We start from the raw sequence: 17408 nt of genomic DNA on the forward strand, positions 1-17408 counted from the left end.
GCAGAGCTGCCCGGGGAGCAAAGGAGTTGCTGGTGAGACGAGCGTGGCCATCCTCCGAGTGCTTGGGAAATGATGGCTCCGGGATCCTATGGAGGATGAGCAGAGAATTAAATTAAACTTTGATGGAAAGCACAGGAAACGCTGCTTCCAGCCCCAAAATACCACCTCACCTCCGAGCCGGGAGGGGAATCTCCATCCCCAGACCCCTCCCACACCAATCTGGGACCCAAAAATCCTGGCCCCGCATCCCCAGAGCCCTCCCATCCCTGTGGGGGCTTCGGCACGGCGCTCAAAGGGGCTTTTGTCCTGCTCCAAGCCCCACAGGTGGGTGGGCGCTTCCCCCCCTCCGCTATCCAAATCCCGGGCTTGGGATGCTTTTTCCCAGGGGCCACCGTGATGCGATGCGGGCTTGCGGGGTCGCCCAGGCAACGGGGGCCTGGGGATGCATTTTTTGGGGTTGGATCCATCGCGAGACCCTACTGGGGGATTTGCCAAGGGGGCTCGTGGTCCCCACTAGCCGCAGACCGGCACGGACCCAGCAAAACGCGCGGCCGCGCGTTTTGCTGGGTCCGTGCCGGTCTGCGGCAGTGGCTATTAAAGCAAGAGCGCAATTACCACCAGCGCTATTAATTACTAATCAGCGTGGTGGGGACAGAACCGGGGCACCGTGCGTCCGGAGGCATTTTCCTTCTCCGTGCGCTCCGGCTCACTCGCTCTCTTCCCCGTGGGCGCAGCAGCGCGCGGCTCATTCCTGCAGCCCCGCGATTTCACAGCATCCCCGCAGCCGGGTGTTAATGAGATTAGAGCCCAGCTTTGAGATGTCTCTCTCCATCCTTCGCCATCCAATTACACAGCCCGCGTGGTATCTGATTGCCTGCGAGAGGGGAGGAACCGTGGCTGGCTGGGACAGGAGGATGCAGCTGGGCTTTCTGGGTATCAGCCCCGCCGTGCCGAGTGGTTTTCTTTCTTTTCTTTCTTTCTTTCAGTTTTTTTTTTCTCCCCCCTTGGCTTTGAGCTGCTTCGTTTGGCTTTTTCATCGCTCCTCGAGGTGGCGGCTGGGCAGAATTTGTTTAAATTAACTGCTTGAATGGCAGCGTTTGTGTGTGTTGGTGGGGGGGAGCTCAGACAGCACCAGAATGGATGAGGGGGATTAAAGGTGCCTAATGGCTTCCAGATGGGCATCCCGGACTGGGAAACAGCCTCGCAACCCCAACCCCAGCTGGGGGCGAGGCGGCTGGGGCTGGGAGCCGTGATGCTGTGGCAAGCGGCTGCTCTGAGCTCGTGCCTGCGGGGACGGGGTCCCCTGGGCTGCCGGCTGCCTCTCGGTGCCCGGGGCCAGCCCGCAGATGCACCAGGAGCCTTTTAGAGGTCACAAGGCTCCGGGCACGCTGGGCTGGGGATAAACACAGCGTGTGGGTCCGGCTTTTGGAGGTGCCACAGCTCCGAGGTGAGCTGACAGTGCAAATACAACCGCGGCAGCACCACCGAGGCAGCAGTTTGTGCTGGGGAGGCTTGGTTATAACACGAGGATCGATGATATTTAGCCTTTTGCACCCCCGCCTGGGCTCTGGGGGTACCTTGGGGCTCAGTCACGAAGCTGAGCTCCCCTAAGAAGCTCAGGCTTTGAGCTTCTTAGGGGATCGGGCTGCAGAAGAGCCCCTCGGGGCTAAGGGGAAGGAGCCCCGCGGGGTGCTTTCTGCCGACACGCCGTCTGCCCCCCATCCTGGCCCAGGCTCGGTCCCCCGCCTCTCGTTTCCTTCTCCAAATATTGAGAGAATAAATAGCGTGGCCGCGCGGGGACGTTCCCGCGTCCCCGCCACACAAGCGCCTCTCCGCAGAGCCCCGCGGGTGGTGACCCCGCATTCCTCAGCCCGAGGGCTGACCGGAGAGAAAGCAAATCCTGGCTGCGCCGGGGGCCTCCCCAGCACACGCTGCCCGAGAAAAGGGGCTGGAGGGGTGGAAAGGTCCCCAGCCCCGGCAGGGATCCACAAACCAGGCTCTGTGCTGGGGTGGCACGAGGTCCCGGGACCCGGTGTGACCCTGACCAGGAGCAGTGCCCAGGAGCACCAAGCTCTGTGTGTCAGGCACTTTGTCACCCCGGTGGTGACAGCGCCGTGGTGCGCGGCAGCGCGTCCCCGCGACACGGAGCTGCCTCCGGCACGACACCGATCCCAGCTACAGCACCGGCACGGGCGGCAATCAGGGAGGAATTAAGGGATAATTAATGCCAATCCACACGGAAAATTGCTCTCGTCAAACAAACCCGATATCATTTTTTTTGATGAGCTGACAAATTGGGTTGATAAGTAGCGACTGCGCTGACATGATATACCGAGACTTCGGCAAGTCATTTTACTCTTGCCTGAAGGATATTGCCATGAAAACATTAATATTCTGCAAAATCAGTGTAGCATCTCTGACAACGTGATTCACTGGCAGGCTTCACGGGGAAATTGTGGCGGTGGCATCACTGGCAGCGTGCTGGGGGGCTCTGCTCCTGCCCCACCATAATTCCTGGGTGGTTAAACTAATTTTTGCCAACACTTTGGCTGCTCCTCGCCTCCATTTCTCACACCGTGCCTTCGTGCGGGCACAAGGTGAGCGCTGTGTGAGCGATGCAGCTGGGGAAGAAGCCACCTGCAGCGACACGGAGGGGGATATTGGGGCTGGGTTTGGGAGGAAGGCGTGCTGATAGGTGAAGGGAGCGGGGCTGGGGCTGCCAGCGGGACACGGGGCGCACGGAGCAGCCGGGGGCACGCGGCTCTGCCGAAACACCTGTGCTGGCAAACAGCCGCACGCGAGGGCTCGCATCTGGGAAAAAAATGTAGGTCACGGCTACGAGACCGCGAGCGGCGTCTGGGGACATGGTTACACCGAAAAGGACTTAGCAGCCAGCTCGTAGCCCGCTCCTTGCTCGTTGCAGCTTCGGGGGTGAGGATGAGCAGAGCAGGGCTGGGGGTCACCATGCGGGAGGGCTCCCCCGAACCATGCTGCTGCCTCAGGGCCCACGGGACAGGGATTGGGAAATTAAAAAGTGCGCGGAGAGGAAGTGCAGTGCCATGGGAGGTGTGGGAAAGCTGCCTCCCCGTGCAAAGAATGAAGTGCTCGGCCTATTTAGTGCGTGCGAGAGGAGGTGCGGAGGGGATTTGCTCAGCGCCTCTGCATACCTGCATGGGGAGAAGCCTGATTGTACACACCTCATTAATTTTTTTTAACGGGAGATAAAGAGAAAAAGCATAAAATCGTTCGGTAGCTGGAGGCTGAAACCAGACAAATTCAGACTAGAAATAAACTTGGCTTTTTCAGCGCTGTTAACCGCCGAAGACTCAGCGGGGGAGAGATGGACGTGATGCCCTTTGAAGCACCAAAGGAGAGCGTGCTGCTTTCCCCCGTGGTCAAAACGGGAAGGGACAGGCCTGGAGCAGGTCCCCAGGGCCAGCTCTGTGCCTGGGCTGCGTGGGCAGGGGCATCCCAGTGGCTGGATGTCCCCTGCCCTGGGTGGCACAGGGGTGCATGGTCTGGGTGATTTGGTGGCTGTGCGCTCTGGGGTCCTGCTGTCGCTGGGAGCCTGTCCCTGGATTATTGTCCCCAGGTCCTCTGGGGACAGCGTGTGCAGAAGGAGGGGTGCAGAGGGAGGGCTCCCAGCACATGGGTGCAGCCCTGGTCCTGTGCCTGTCGGAATTTCTTCGCACGCCCTGCGAATCTTTGTGCTGCTGGTTGGGTTTTGTGCCTTTTCTCTTTTTTTTTTTTTTTTTTTCCACCCCTCCAGCCTCTCCAACAAAGACACTTATTCTCCCCTTGCGCCCCGGGGATTTACACAGAAAGCTCACCCTCCTCACGGCGAAAGAAAGGCCGGCAGAGGAAGCTCGCCCCGAGTGCGCTGTGTGGCTCTTTGTCTGCCCTTTGTCACGCCGCCGCACAATGCGCGGCCACGGCCACCCACCAGACCCCAGGCACCCAAGGCGCCCCCTCGGAGGGGCAGACGCCCGCATCCTGCCCTCGGTACGGGACTTTGGGATGCTCCCCTGCACCACCCAGGGCACAGCCCCGTCCTTTGTGCTGGGGAGAGGGGAATTTGGCAGGGAAAGCCCTGCCGTGCGCCAGCAGCCCCCCGAGGCTGAGTGCTGGGGGGGGGGTCCTCCCATGAGGGGCTTCCATCATCCCGCTCTGACGGCTTTTAACATGCTAATGACCCTCTGCAGGGCAGGAGCAGCTCTGTGTAAAACCCATGTTCAGCCCTCGGTCATGGACGTTTGCTCGGAGACACGTTGTTAAATATTTATCCAAGCCGCCTCCGCCCCCCCCCTGCAACACGCATTAACAATAGCGACCGCCCCGGCCCCTTCCCCCTCGCCGGGGACATGTGGCTCCCAGCTAACGTTATCGTTTGTACCTGTGAATTATTGATAAGGGATAAGATAGTCCTGGCAGCGAAAAAACAACGAGGGGCAGGGGCTGTTTGCGGCGCAAATCCTCCTCCTGCTGCAAAACGGGCAGCGGGACCCCCTCCCTGCTGCTGTGCTTGCCTTTGTGCCTGGCAGCCCCTGTCCCTGCGCGGGTCCTGTCCCCTCTCGGTGACCTGCACCCTCCCCGTGCCCCCTGCTGCCTCGGGAGGAGGCATCTCCCAGCCCCGCAGATGGGGTTTTGCAGGGGGAGCCTTCCAGCTGGCAAGGCTCAGGGGGGCTCAGGAGGTCTCGGGGCTGGAGGAGGGAGAGTGGTGCCTGGATCCGTGGCCACGGACACACGCTGTCCCCAATCTGTCCCTGGATAAAGGGGATGAGGCTGCTGAGCCCCTGGAAAGCAGCGCTGTGGGCTGCAGCCCTGGGAGGGATGGGTCCTGTGCTGGCTCAGCGCTGGGGCTGAGCAGAGGGGCTCGGGGTGGCCGTCCCCAATATGCACAGGGGACAATTTGTCCCGGAGAGCTGCTCGGCCAGCCCTGCCGTGCCTGGCTGCCTTGTGCGAGGCGCAGGGATGCTGCTCGGGGGGCTGCAGATGGCTTGGGGGGGGTCTTCTCATCGCTGGCGTGGGCAGATTAAAATCCGGGTGCCTTTTTAAGCCAGCCCAAAGCCTGGCTTTGATGCACTTAGCCCCTCAATCCCACCGTGTGCAGCATTAGCGTGCACAGCCTGGCTGGGTTTGGGGTCTCAGGTCTGCATCCCTCGGCTGGGAGTGCCAGGGGCAGGCAGGGGCGCTGCTGACAGCCGCAGCAGGGAAAAGGGTGAGCGCAGCCCAGCGGGTGCCTGGTGCTGGCACCGGAGCCATGGGAGCGCGAGCGGTCTCCTCTCCCCACTGCCCTTCCTGCTCCCCGACTCGCCCCCGGTGCGCCGCAAAGGCAGGCCGGGCCCCTCAGACACCAACTTTGAAGTGTGAATTTCAAACACCCCGCGAGTCTGTGGGCAATTACCCGGGGTTTTTTTTCCCTACCTTCGCTCCCAGCCCTCTCCCTTGCAAGCCTCCTGCTCTCTGCTCTGCTTTTTAGGGGAAGAGCCCGGCCCCGGAGCAGCCACGGTGCTGCTGCAGCCCCTCGGCATCCCACGGCCCCCAGCTCCATCCCCGCTGGGAGGACGAGACCAAACCCAGCTGTTTGCTGGCCAGAGGGGTGCGATGGGTGCGATGGGGACCTCCGGGTGCCCCACGGGGTGGCTGGGGCACTGTGGGGTGCTCGTGTATGGCTGGGGCTGTGCAGGGGCTGGCCCCAAACCCATGTGCTGTGCAAGGCAGAGGCAGGCGGCGTGTGTGAAATGGGCTTCACACGACATCAAATGCGCTGCAGCTGGGTGGAAATTGCCTCTCCGAGCATCTGAGCAGCTCCCCGCTATCTCCCCGTGCCTGCCCGTGGTGCTGGATGAGCTGATAATGGATAAAACACCCCTTCCCCTCCGAGCTGCCGTGTCTGGGACCTCATCTCCGTGCTCGTGGACAACGTGCACTGATGCTCACCCAACCAGCTCGGGGCTCCCTGGCATCCCCTCTGCCTCTGCTGCCGTGATCATACCGGGGGCTTTTTGCCCAGGGGCTCGGAGTTTCTGGGCTGCAGCCTTTGTGCTCCGCGAATCCCACACCCTAATGATGAGCTCAGGCAGAAGGAAGGGCCCTTCTCCCGATTCACATGAAGCCGTGTCCCGGATCCCTTCCCGGCCAGCAAGACGCATTGTTCCCTGGCGGGATTTCAGTGGGAGCGCCGGCTAATTTGCAGTGTTTTACATACCTAATATGTTGTCAGAAATGCTTTTAAAGCCCTATAATATTTAATTAGGAGGCGGCTTTCGGCGTATTAGGCGGGAACGGGTCCGTCTAATTACTTACTGGTGATTTCATACCCGGGAACGTAATTACGCGAGGTACAAGCTGGAGGCAAGCTCCCACGTAGGCACCCGGCCCCTTTGGCAGGATCTGGCCGTGCCCCCTCGCAGCTTGGGGCTGCTGCTGCTTCCCGCCAGGCTCTGACACCTCCTTGAGATGCGCTTGTCTCCAAACCCTGGTATTTTTAATCTTGGAATCCGACAAAATGTGAATCATCCAAGAGATGTAGGAGCGGGCAGAGCCCTTGGCAGACTGGGGTGTATTTTTAGCCTGCATGCATTGGAATTTGACTGTTTCTTAGGGAAAAAAAAAAAAAAAAGGATTTCGGCTCTGAGCACCCAGCTCTGCCCCCCAGGGATCCCCAGTACCTGCTCCGCATTGCATTGCCCAGCCTGAAAATAAAGGGGCTGCGACCCCTGCCCTGTGCCCCCCTCCAGGAGCTGGGGGGTGCTGGAATGGGATTGTGCATGGAACCAGGACCTGGCAGCCGATAATGATGCGGGAGTGTTAATGCCTGCTTGAGCTGCTTGAAATGCGGCCAGGGATGCGTGACGTGGCAGAGATGGGCACGGAGGAGAAGCGGTAGCAGTGTGCATGCTTCTTTCTCCGGCCCCCCTGTGCGCTGCGTGCTCTGGCACAGCGCAGGTGACAGCAGCGAGCTGCTCAGCCGCTGTGAAGCGCCTGCAATTGTAGAGACCTCCTGGGGAACGCACAGCCTCTGCCTGTCAGCTTCCTGGGGGGCTGTCAGAGCAAACTGGACGCACGGATAACCTGGACGCTGGCCATCCAGGCACATCCGAGGCTGTGCCCCACCTCGCAGCCAGCCGCGGGCTCTTGGGGTGCCCAGACCTGACATGAGATGTGTTTGGAGCAGAGACAGGCCACGCATTGCTAGCCTCAAAGCTAACTAACCCCGTGGCAGCTTACAGAGGGTCAGGGGCTGCTCCATTGCTCTGAGGCTGTGTGAGCCCCCCAGCCACCTGTGGGCTCCATGCAGGGGGCTCTGTGCCCTGCAGGGTGCTGCTGTGCCCGCTCCACGTGTGGGGATGAGGCGAGCACCCAGGCGTGCTCCTGGCACCTCGTTTTGTTTCCCCAAAACAAGGAGGAGGGGTTGGACGCAGGAGGAGGTTCGTGGGTGGGAATGTTTGGTGGCCGGAGGGCTGCAGCTGTGCTGCCTGCAGCAGGTGGAGGCTTTCTCGTGGTGTTTGAGTGCCAGGAGTGCTCCTCCACGGGGAGCCAGCACGGCTCCTGTCCCTGTCCCTTCTGGCACAGCCCCCACCGGGTGCTGCCCCCCCAGACCCACCTCGGTTCCAGAACACCCTCCAGGTCAGAGGGTTTGCTTCAGCCCATGCCGGAGCTGGGAGCAGGGTTTGGAGCTGCCATCCCATCCCGGGAGCTGCAGGGTGCGAGCCCCTGGGCAGCCTCACACCTCTCCTGGCCAGGCTGGGACAGCCAGGACATGGATCTCAGCTTGGTTCAGCCTCATTCACACCTGGGAGGAATCCAGGAGGGCCGGCAGGGCTGGCTTCACACTTATTAGCAATTAAAACCCTCAGAGGCTGGGAGTCAATTAGCTCTGAGCTCAGCAAGCCTTGGGACGAGCCCGCTAATGAGAGGTGCAGCCAGCTCCCCGCAGCGCCGGGGCTGGCTGGGCAGGAGAGCTGTTTGCTTTTCCATTTGCACTTTGGAGGAGCGCTGCCGCATGGAGTCGGGGTGTTTCTGCTGCTGTGAGCTGCTGGATGCAACTTTCCCATCCCGCCGGAGCCCGGCATTGCTGCTGGGGGGGCAGGCTGCAGGGAAAGTGGAAGAAAACCACACCTGTGTGGAGGTTTTTGCAGGGGGTTCCTGCTTCTAGAGGACAGGACGGAAGGAAAAGCATGGAAGGAGGGAGGAGAGCAAGCTTGCAGGGTGCAAGGGACGTGCAGGTGGTGAAAAGCCTGGATGGATCCATCTGTCTGCTGGAGCGCAGGGAGTCTCGGCCACGCAGCAGGTCCCTCTGCAGGCAGCGGGGCTGGGGCAGGCGCTGTCACTCCCTCGAGGTGTTTTGGTGTGCCAGGGAGTGGGTGGCGATGCCTGGGCCTGGTGTCCCGCAGCTAAGGAGTTGCAGGAACAAAGGGACGGCGTGGGGAGGGGGCGGCCACAGGCACGCGGGGTTTGCAGCTCGTTATTGCGCTCGTGTTGCCATCAGAGCTGCTGCTTTTAACTTGTTTCCCTCTCTGAAGAGGCTCCAGGGTGGGTGGTGGATGCTTTATTCCCCCTCCCGCCCACCCTCCCCTCTTTTCTTCGGCCAGCTCCTCCTGTTTCCACAACATCCCTCCCCGCCGAGCAGAGCCCCGTGGCTCTGGGTGTGCAGCCCACGCGGGACCCGCTCTTCCCTGTGCTGTGCCACCAACACGTGCCATCCTCTTGTCCCTCTGCAAGGACTTTCCTTTAACCCAGATCTGCCCAGCTCCTGGGGCAGCAGGACCAGGTCCTGTGCAGGATCAAAGCCCCGTGTTGGGGTGCAGGGATCACCCCCAGAGTTGGCACAGGAGCAGGTGATGGAAATGTCACCGTGCGCCCTGTCCCCGCTGCCCCTCCGGCTGCAGCCTCTCTGGCTGCAGGTCACGGTCTCCCCAGCGCGCCGCGAGCTGCGGCACCGGGAGCCAGGAGGATAATGAGATCTTAATAGTCCAATTATATTCCATCGATTTACTCAGCACGTAATTGTTGGCGGCTGGGGCCGCCTGATGAAGCGCTCGCTCCGGCTGCCAGCGGGGCCGGCTCGCGGGAGGGCTGTGCCGCGGCGCGCAGGCTGGATGCTCCTCGCAGCTGCTCGCCCTTGAACCGCGGCAGGAGCAGCCCCTGGGACCCCAGCAGGGGCAGGGACAGGCAGAGATTGGAGCGGGGACCCTGCTGCGGCTGGGCGGGGAGAGCCAGCATCGGGGTGACCCCGGGTTCGCTGTCCCTCCACTGTCATTCCTGGGGGACCGTGCCGGTCCTCCCTCGCCCTGCTTGGTGGCAGCAGGCGGTGCACAGGCTCCTGGTGACCTCGGGGGTGGCACTCTGAGGCAGGGACGATGCAGGAGGGCGGTCTGCCCCGTCCCCCTCGGCCAGCGTGGCAGCTGGGCTGGCGGAGCCCATTAAAAATCGAAGAGCCTGACGTAATGCTCACACTGCGGGAGCACGAACCCGAGGTGGGGACAGGGGTGGGTGGCACGGTGGGCAAAACCCTGCCTCGGTCCCCAGCTCCACGCTGGTGCAGCTGCAGGACATCTGTCCCCAGCAGCAGCAGCTCCCTGGGGGGGACCAGGACACCGCCTTGCTCAATAGTGCTGTGGCCCTCGCTTGATTCCTCCGGCAAGGTCTCACCCAGCACAGCACCCCACGGCACTTACCCCAACTCACCCTGGTGGATGCTGCCAAGCCGGGCTGCCCGCTGCAGGGAGCTGCAGCACGGGGAGCACCGTGTCGGGGGCTGCCAGGCCCTGCCAGCACGCTTGGCAGGCAGCGGGGGGCTCGGGGGACACGGGGCCAGCCCCACTAGGAAGCGATTACCTCCCCGCTGCGCCCGGCCCTAATCCCCTGGCGGCGCACGGGGAGCCAGCTCTCCGAACAAGGCTCAATCAGGTTAAAGTGTGAAGTCGGGATTAGCCGGGAGAATGGGAGCGTGGTGACAGCCCCGGCCTCCCCGCCTGGCCGCTGCGGCCCCCTCCCGCCCGCCGGGCTCTGGCGGCGGAGATTAAGGCTGCCGGGGTTTGTTTGCCTGAGTGGGCTCCCCACTGGGAAGTGATGTCGAACACTTTTTGCTCGGGCGCCCCGCTAAGCGCCGGGCAGGGCAGCACGCCGGGGGGTTGGCTCCCGCTGCCGAGCCCCTGCCAGCCCCGAGGGGGCCGTGCCCCCCGCCTGGCACCGCGCCGGGGCTCCCGGCTCGTCCCCCACCGTGCCCTGCTGCGAGGGCACCGCCTGCTCCGCGGCACGTCCTCGTGTCGCACCAGCCAGCACCGTGCACACACCGGGGTCTCTCTCGCATTTTGGGGGATGAGATCCAAGGAGGTGAGTCTCCAAAACCCCGACCTGCTGCATCAGGTGCTCAAACACCGATGTCCTGCCAGCACATGGCTCAAGAGCCCGTCCGTAAGGCGCTGGGAGACGGGGAATTGAAGCATGCGCCCTCCCCATCTCGCAGCCGTGGGCTGGGGACGGTGGCTGCTAATTAGCAGGCATCTGCTGGGCCAGAAAGCCCTCCAGGAGGTGAGAGCGGGGACAGAAGGTGTCTGCGATGGGGCCGGGCCAGGAAGGGGTGGAAATGTTCCTGGGGAGCAAGCGGGGGCCCTGCTTTGCAGACGGGCTGCGGAGAGCCTGAGCCAGACTGCGCCCGCTGAGCGTGGGAGGTGCGAGCTTCTCAATTCGGGTGAGCGGGTGGCTGCAGCCCCCCCCGAAGGGCTCACCCGGGCTGTGGGCAGTGCAGGCATCCAGCTCTGCCCTCTGGCACTCACGGGAGGGAGGCTGCACAGCCCCACAGCCTGCTCACCCCTCCTCATCCTCCCCCTTCGCACCCCCAGGATGATCGGAGCCCTCTGCGCCCTCACCGTGCAGGGAGCCTCGTGGTCCCTGTGGATGGAGGAGCTGTGGATGAGCCAGCTGCTTGGGCATCTTCTGGGTTCAGCAACCAGGAGCTCCTGAACTTGAGGTCTTAGGAAAAAAACCTAGAAGCAAAACCAGAAAGGACAGCCAGGGTGTTTGGAGGGGTGCGAGGTGGCGCTGGCACAGCCGCCGAGGGTGCGGGGAGCCGTGCGGCGGAGCGAGGAGAAGCCGTGCCATCTGCTGTTTCCTCGGCGCCAAAGTGTAAAGCAAACATAGCTGGGAGCGACGAAACACCAGGAGGGAAGGGGCCGGGCCTTGTTCTAACGCCGGGGACTGAGGATCCCGCAGGCAAAGCATGTGTTTGTCCTGTTGTCGTCAGCTGGGTAACCGTGCCGGCAGCGTGCGCGCGGCACCGGGGCCTTGCTGAAACCCTCGCATCCAGCGTCTGTCCCTCTTGGCTTCGGTACCCCCAACGGCAGCACCTCATCGGTGCCTGCCATGAAAAGCTGTGAAGGGGAGAAGCCTCGTGGAGGAAGTTTTGCAACCTCCTCGCCGCGTTTGCCTCAGGAGCTAGAAGCGAGCAGCCTGCAGGCAGGCACCGGGATTTGCTCCCCGGGCACGCCAGGGCTGCAAGTGGAGACACACGAGCGAGGTTTCGGCCTCCTGCCCTAAAGGATGCTGGAGCAGGGCTCTGGGGGCGTGGGGCTGGGAGCAGGCAGTGCCGGTGTCTGCTGAGCTCACAGGGGCTCCTGGACCCCGGGGTGGCAGAGGGAATAGCAGCACGGGGCTCAAATCTACTCCCCGGTGGCCAGGTCCCCACTGACCGCTGTGGCCGTGGACCCTGAGGTTGGGGTGGGCTGAGCTGGTGCCCCCCGAGCCCACTTTTTGAGAGTTTTGTCCATCACGGTTGTTAAAAGCCAGCCTGGGCGCACGCAGGGCATCCAACCCCCTGGTGCGCAGCGCGGGTGATTGCACGGACGGTGATAAATTACTGACCTGATTATGGGTGCCCTCTGAAGCGCGGGGCAGGCTCCATGGGAATGCCCGCTGGAGCCACTGAGTGTAATTACCGGTTAATCAGCAGGGACCTGTAATTATAGCAGTCACAGGGTATTTAAGCGCTGAGGGTTTTCCCAGAGCTGTGCCCTGCTGCTCTGCTCATCGGAGCCAGGGGACACCAGTGCCGGGGAGCCCCAACCATGTGCAGCCCCCCTGGATGGACCCAGGGTCACCTCGGTGTGGCCAGTGGGGCTGCAGGTCCCTGGGGGCCAAATTATTGTTGTGCAGAGCCCCTGGGGCATCCCTGGTGCCGTGACCCTGCCTGGGGACACACTGATCCCACGCAGCACCGTGTCGTGCAGGCACTGCTCATTTTCCTTCCTGCCTCCTTCTCCCGCAGGGACCTGAGCGAGAACTTCATCCAGGCCATCCCCAGGAAAGCTTTCCGCGGGGCCACCGACCTCAAGAACCTGTGAGTGGCAGCAGGGCTGGGCACGGGCTGGCACGGAGGAATTTGGGGTCAGCGGGCAGTACGGGGAGCCAGCCGGCGGCTCTGCGCTGTCCCAGCAACGCTCCTGCTGCTTTCTCCCGTAGGCAACTGGACAAGAACCAGATCAGCTGCATCGAGGACGGTGCCTTCCGTGCCCTGCGGGGCCTGGAGGTCCTGTAAGTGGCCAGGGGGCAGCTGCAGTCCCCAGCCCACATGCCCTCCCTCTCCTCTCCATCCATCCCCAGAGTGGGGAGTGGGTGGGTGCCGCTGCCCCCAGGGGTTGGTGCCACCCAGACCATCTCACACCCCATGAGCTGCCCCCCTCTGCCTTCCGCAGGACCCTGAACAACAACAACATCACTTCCATCCCCGTGTCCAGCTTCAACCACATGCCCAAGCTGCGGACCTTGTGAGTGGGGGGGCTGGGGGAGCAGGAGGGGACGGAGGGCTTGGAGGGGACACCCCTGCCGTCCCCCAAGCGAGGTGGCCTTGGCAACGCGGGGAGGTGCCCTCAGGTTCCCCGTGGCTGCCTCCGCACCCTCTCCGTGTGCCTGTGGCCTTTGAGTCGGGGAAACTGGGGCCGCCAGAGCTCGGGGTGGTGGGCAGGGGGCATCCCACAGCCTCTGACCCCCTGTCCGCCCGCAGCCGCCTGCACTCCAACCACCTCTTCTGTGACTGCCACCTGGCCTGGCTGTCGCAGTGGCTCCGCCAGCGCCCCACCATCGGGCTCTTCACCCAGTGCGCGGCTCCAGCCCAGCTCCGCGGCCTCAACGTGGCCGAGATCCAGAAGAATGAGTTCAGCTGCTCCGGTGAGGGGGCCGGGGAGGCAGCGGGCACCGGGGTGGGGACACGGATGGGGTCACAAAGTCTGCCCCGTGGATTCAGCCCATCTCCGCTGCCTGGGCTCAGCTGTGCGCCACGGGCTCCAGCCCTGGTGTGGGGACACCACGGGGACACCCGCACCCTGTCGCTGTGACAAGGGGGTGTAAATCCGTGCCCTCGGGGCTGTGTGCCCTTTGTATGGGGTCGGGGCACAGTGGGACCTTGTGCACCCGTAGCTCCGTGCCACCAGACTCCCTTCCTTGGGGAGGTGCCACCCTCCTGTCCCAGCCCTTTGCAATCCCCTTTGCTTCCCCCCCCCCAGGACAAACGGAGGGGGCACGTGCCCAGCTCTGCAGCTTGTCCTCGGGCTCCTGCCCGGCCATGTGCACCTGCAGCAACGGCATCGTGGACTGTCGGGGCAAGGGGCTGACGGCCATCCCCGCCAACCTGCCCGAGACCATGACGGAGATGTGAGTGTGGGGCCGTGGTTATGGGGACCCTGCAGTCACTGCGAGCACGGGGTGGCTCCAGGCACGGGGACACGGGGACAGAGTGCCCCTATGGGGCAGAGGGCCTTGCCCTTCTCTCACACTGCCCAGGTTCAGCCCTGGATTTAGCTGAGTTAAACATGTAAATAGAGAAATAATCTCCTTAGGGGAATCCAATTACGGCACAAAGCCCCTGCTGGGATGCGAGGCATGCGAGGCAGCCGGCGCCCCCAGACCCAGGCTGCTGGGGGGAGGAGGTGCTGCCCCAGCCCCCTGTGCTGCCCCCTGCCCTCTGTGCCCCCCCCCACATTGTGGTCCCCCCCACATCACCCTCCCTGCTGGAGAATGCCCTGCCCACAGGCAGCAAGTTGTCCCCAGGGCTGCTCCCATGGGGTGATTTATTGCGAGCCTGGGGTCTTGCAGCCCCCCCCAGCCCGTGCACGGGGTGCTGGGGCTCAGCCAGCCCCGCAGCCCTCACCTCTCCTCTTTCCTATTGCAGACGCCTGGAGCTCAACGGCATCAAGTCCATCCCCCCCGGCACCTTCTCCCCCTACAAGAAGCTGCGGAGGATGTAAGTGTGGCCCCCGACCACCCCAGCACCCGAACCCCACAGGCCACTGCCGGGAGGACCCCAGCAGGAGGACGGGGATGTGGGGTGAAAGAAAAATGGGGTGAGGCCACCTTGTCCCTTTGGGTTTCAGAGACCTGAGCAACAACCAGATCTCCGAGATCGCCCCCGACGCCTTCCAGGGGCTGCGCTCGCTGAACTCGCTGTGAGTGCCCGCACCGGGGGCACGGGCACAGGGTGGGGGTGGCACCCCTGGGTGCTGCCCCGTGCCACCCCCACCCGACCCCTCACGCCCCCCTTTTCTCCAGGGTGCTGTACGGCAACAAGATCACGGACCTCCCCAAGGGCGTCTTCGGGGGACTTTTTGCCCTGCAGCTGCTGTAAGGCTCCGGTGGGATGCTCCGCGGGGACACTGGGGACATCAGTGCCATCAGCCGGGGCACGGCACAGGGTTTTGGGGTTTGCTACATCCCCCAGCCTCACCTCCTGCCTTCCCCGCCAGGCTCCTCAACGCCAACAAGATCAACTGCGTGCGGGCGGACGCCTTCCAGGACCTGCAGAACCTTTCGCTGCTCTCGCTCTACGACAACAAGATCCAGAGCCTGGCCAAGGGCACCTTCACCTCCCTGCGGGCCATCCAGACCCTGTGAGTGCCCGCGGGGCTGCGGGGCGGCATCCCGGGGGGATGCTGCAGCGGGGTCCCTTTGTGGTGGCAGCAGGAGCCGCCAGGAGGTGGCTGCTGGTCACCCGCTGCCCTCGGCGCAGGCACCTGGCCCAGAACCCCTTTGTCTGCGACTGCAACCTGAAGTGGCTGGCGGATTTCCTCCGCGCCAACCCCATCGAGACCAGCGGCGCCCGCTGCGCCAGCCCCCGGCGCCTGGCCAACAAGCGCATCGGGCAGATCAAGAGCAAGAAGTTTCGCTGCTCGGGTGAGAGGCGTCCTCGTCCCCCCCTCCCGCAGCCCTCTGCCCCGTGCCGTGCACTCGCTGGTGCTGATGTGCTTTTTCTCTCTGCAGCCAAGGAGCAGTATTTCATCCCAGGTAAGAGGCAGGGGTGCTGGTGCAGGACCCGGAGGCCTGGCCCTGCTTTTCCCTTATTTTTTGGTTGCTGGGGTCTGGGTGCTGCGGTACCAAAAGCAGCAGGGAGCCTCAATCGTGCCATTACCCCGTGGGCACAGATGGCACCCACACTCCCAGGACAAATATCCCTGCGGATAATGCCCCCTGTGCCCCCCCGTTGGGCACACAGGGGGCCGTAGGTGCACATTTCGGACTGGCTGGGGTGCGGGGGGAGCGTGGGTGCAGCCCCCGAGCCCCTGCCCTCGCGCAGGGACGGAGGACTACCAGCTGAACAGCGAGTGCAACAGCGACGTGGGCTGCCCCCCAAAGTGCCGCTGCGAGTCCGGCGTGGTCGAGTGCTCCAACCTGAAGCTCACCAAGATCCCCGAGCGCATCCCGCAGTCCACGGCCGAGCTGTAAGAGCCGCTGCCCTCCCCTCCCGCGGCCGCAGCCTCACCGGCGCCGGGTTTCGCTGAGGGTTCGGTTTGTGCCAGGCTCTTCGCAGCCACCTCCTGAGCTCTTTTCCCTGCTGCCCACCCCAGGCGCTTGAACAACAATGAAATCTCCATCCTGGAGGCCACCGGCATCTTCAAGAAGCTCCCTCATCTGAAGAAAATGTGAGGATCGGGCAGGCACCGCCCTGCTGGGAACACCTGGGGGTGGGAAGGCGCATGGGGTCCTGATGTTGGGGCGTGAAACTGGGGGCACCCCTGCTCTCATGGGGTGCTCAGTGGGACTCACGGTGGCAGGGCAGAGCCCCCCTGTCCCAGCCTGCTGCTTGCTCCTCCCTGCAGCAACCTCAGCAACAACAAGGTGTCGGAGATCGAGGACGGGGCCTTCGAGGGGGCCGCGTCCGTCAGCGAGCTGCACCTCACCGTCAACCAGCTGGAGTCGGTGCGCAGCGGCATGTTCAGGGGCCTGGACGGGCTGAGGACCCTGTGAGTCTCCCTCCACCACGGGGACAGGGATGTCCCAGCTCCTTTTGCCCGTGCCACTGGGCTGGTGCTGTCGGCATCGCTGTGGGGCCAGCTCGGGAGCACCGTACCCAGCCCCTGGCTGTACCCAGAGCTGGGGCTGGGCTCAGCTGCAGCCCTCGGGGGTGGGCAGAGGCTTCTCCAGCCACCCAGGTCCTTCCTGCGGTGTGCACAGCCCGGGCACGGTTATTAGGTGCCCTGATCCCCCGCAGGATGCTGAGGAACAACCGCATCAGCTGCATCCACAACGACAGCTTCACGGGGCTGCGCAACGTGCGCCTGCTCTCGCTGTACGACAACCAGATCAGCACCATCGCGCCCGGCGCCTTCGACACGCTGCAGTCCCTCTCCACGCTGTACGTCGGGGGTCCCGGGGTGCTGCCCCCACCCCGGGGGTGCTCACAGACCGCTTGGTGGGAGGTGGAGGTGGATGGGAGTCCCGGCCCCTCGGCTCTCCATCACACCGGGGGTGCAGGGGGTGCAGCAGACCTTGGGGGGCTGCCCCGGGTCTCAGGCTGTGCCCCCCCGGCTCCATCCCGTGTGCAGGAACCTGCTCGCCAACCCCTTCAACTGCAACTGCCAGCTGGCCTGGCTGGGGGACTGGCTGCGCAAGAGGAAGATCGTGACGGGGAACCCGCGGTGCCAAAACCCCGACTTCCTCCGGCAGATCCCGCTGCAGGACGTGGCCTTCCCCGACTTCAGGTGTGAGGAAGGTAACTCACAGCCCCCCGCCCCAGCGCCGTCCCCGCTCCCGTGCCAGCCACCAGCACCCCACGGCCAGCTGGGGTCCCCCTGCCCCTCGGTGCCCTCCCCTAACGATGCCCCAGAGCTGGGCAGAGGGAGTGGGTAGGGAATGTGCGTGTTGAGAGAAAAGCCCCTTTTTAAAGAAAAATTAGAGCAGCTTTTCAGCCCTTTGGAGAATATTTACAAACGAATCATCCTCCTCCAACTCGTCACAGCCCACAGCGTTGTGTCCTGCGCCTTGCCTGGCGGGGTTAGATAACACAGGGCTGTCCTGGGGCCGCTGCTTGCCCTTCTCTCTGCATTCTCTGTGACTGCAATTTTGCCTGAAAATGGCAAAAATCAGGGCAGCCTTGAGCTGTCCGTACACACCCATCCCAGTTCGGGTGCAGGAGCAGG

General features: G+C 63.5%; 1 protein-coding gene across 1 annotated transcript in view; it reads left to right on the plus strand.

The window, feature by feature from the left end:
• Positions 1-17408, plus strand: part of SLIT1 (slit guidance ligand 1) — a 42110-nt gene that overhangs the window by 16587 nt on the left and 8115 nt on the right. The window contains exons 5-20 of the mRNA XM_068688261.1: positions 12269-12340; positions 12463-12534; positions 12696-12767; positions 13004-13167; positions 13503-13650; positions 14168-14239; positions 14370-14441; positions 14545-14616; positions 14739-14882; positions 15002-15165; positions 15253-15276; positions 15566-15710; positions 15837-15911; positions 16089-16232; positions 16481-16624; positions 16815-16981. Coding sequence (XP_068544362.1) covers positions 12269-12340; positions 12463-12534; positions 12696-12767; positions 13004-13167; positions 13503-13650; positions 14168-14239; positions 14370-14441; positions 14545-14616; positions 14739-14882; positions 15002-15165; positions 15253-15276; positions 15566-15710; positions 15837-15911; positions 16089-16232; positions 16481-16624; positions 16815-16981 — 1751 coding nt within the window. The remainder of the gene's footprint in view (positions 1-12268; positions 12341-12462; positions 12535-12695; positions 12768-13003; positions 13168-13502; positions 13651-14167; positions 14240-14369; positions 14442-14544; positions 14617-14738; positions 14883-15001; positions 15166-15252; positions 15277-15565; positions 15711-15836; positions 15912-16088; positions 16233-16480; positions 16625-16814; positions 16982-17408) is intronic.

Source organism: Anas acuta, chromosome 7 (genome assembly GCF_963932015.1).
Source record: "Anas acuta chromosome 7, bAnaAcu1.1, whole genome shotgun sequence".
NCBI lineage: Eukaryota > Metazoa > Chordata > Aves > Anseriformes > Anatidae > Anas > Anas acuta.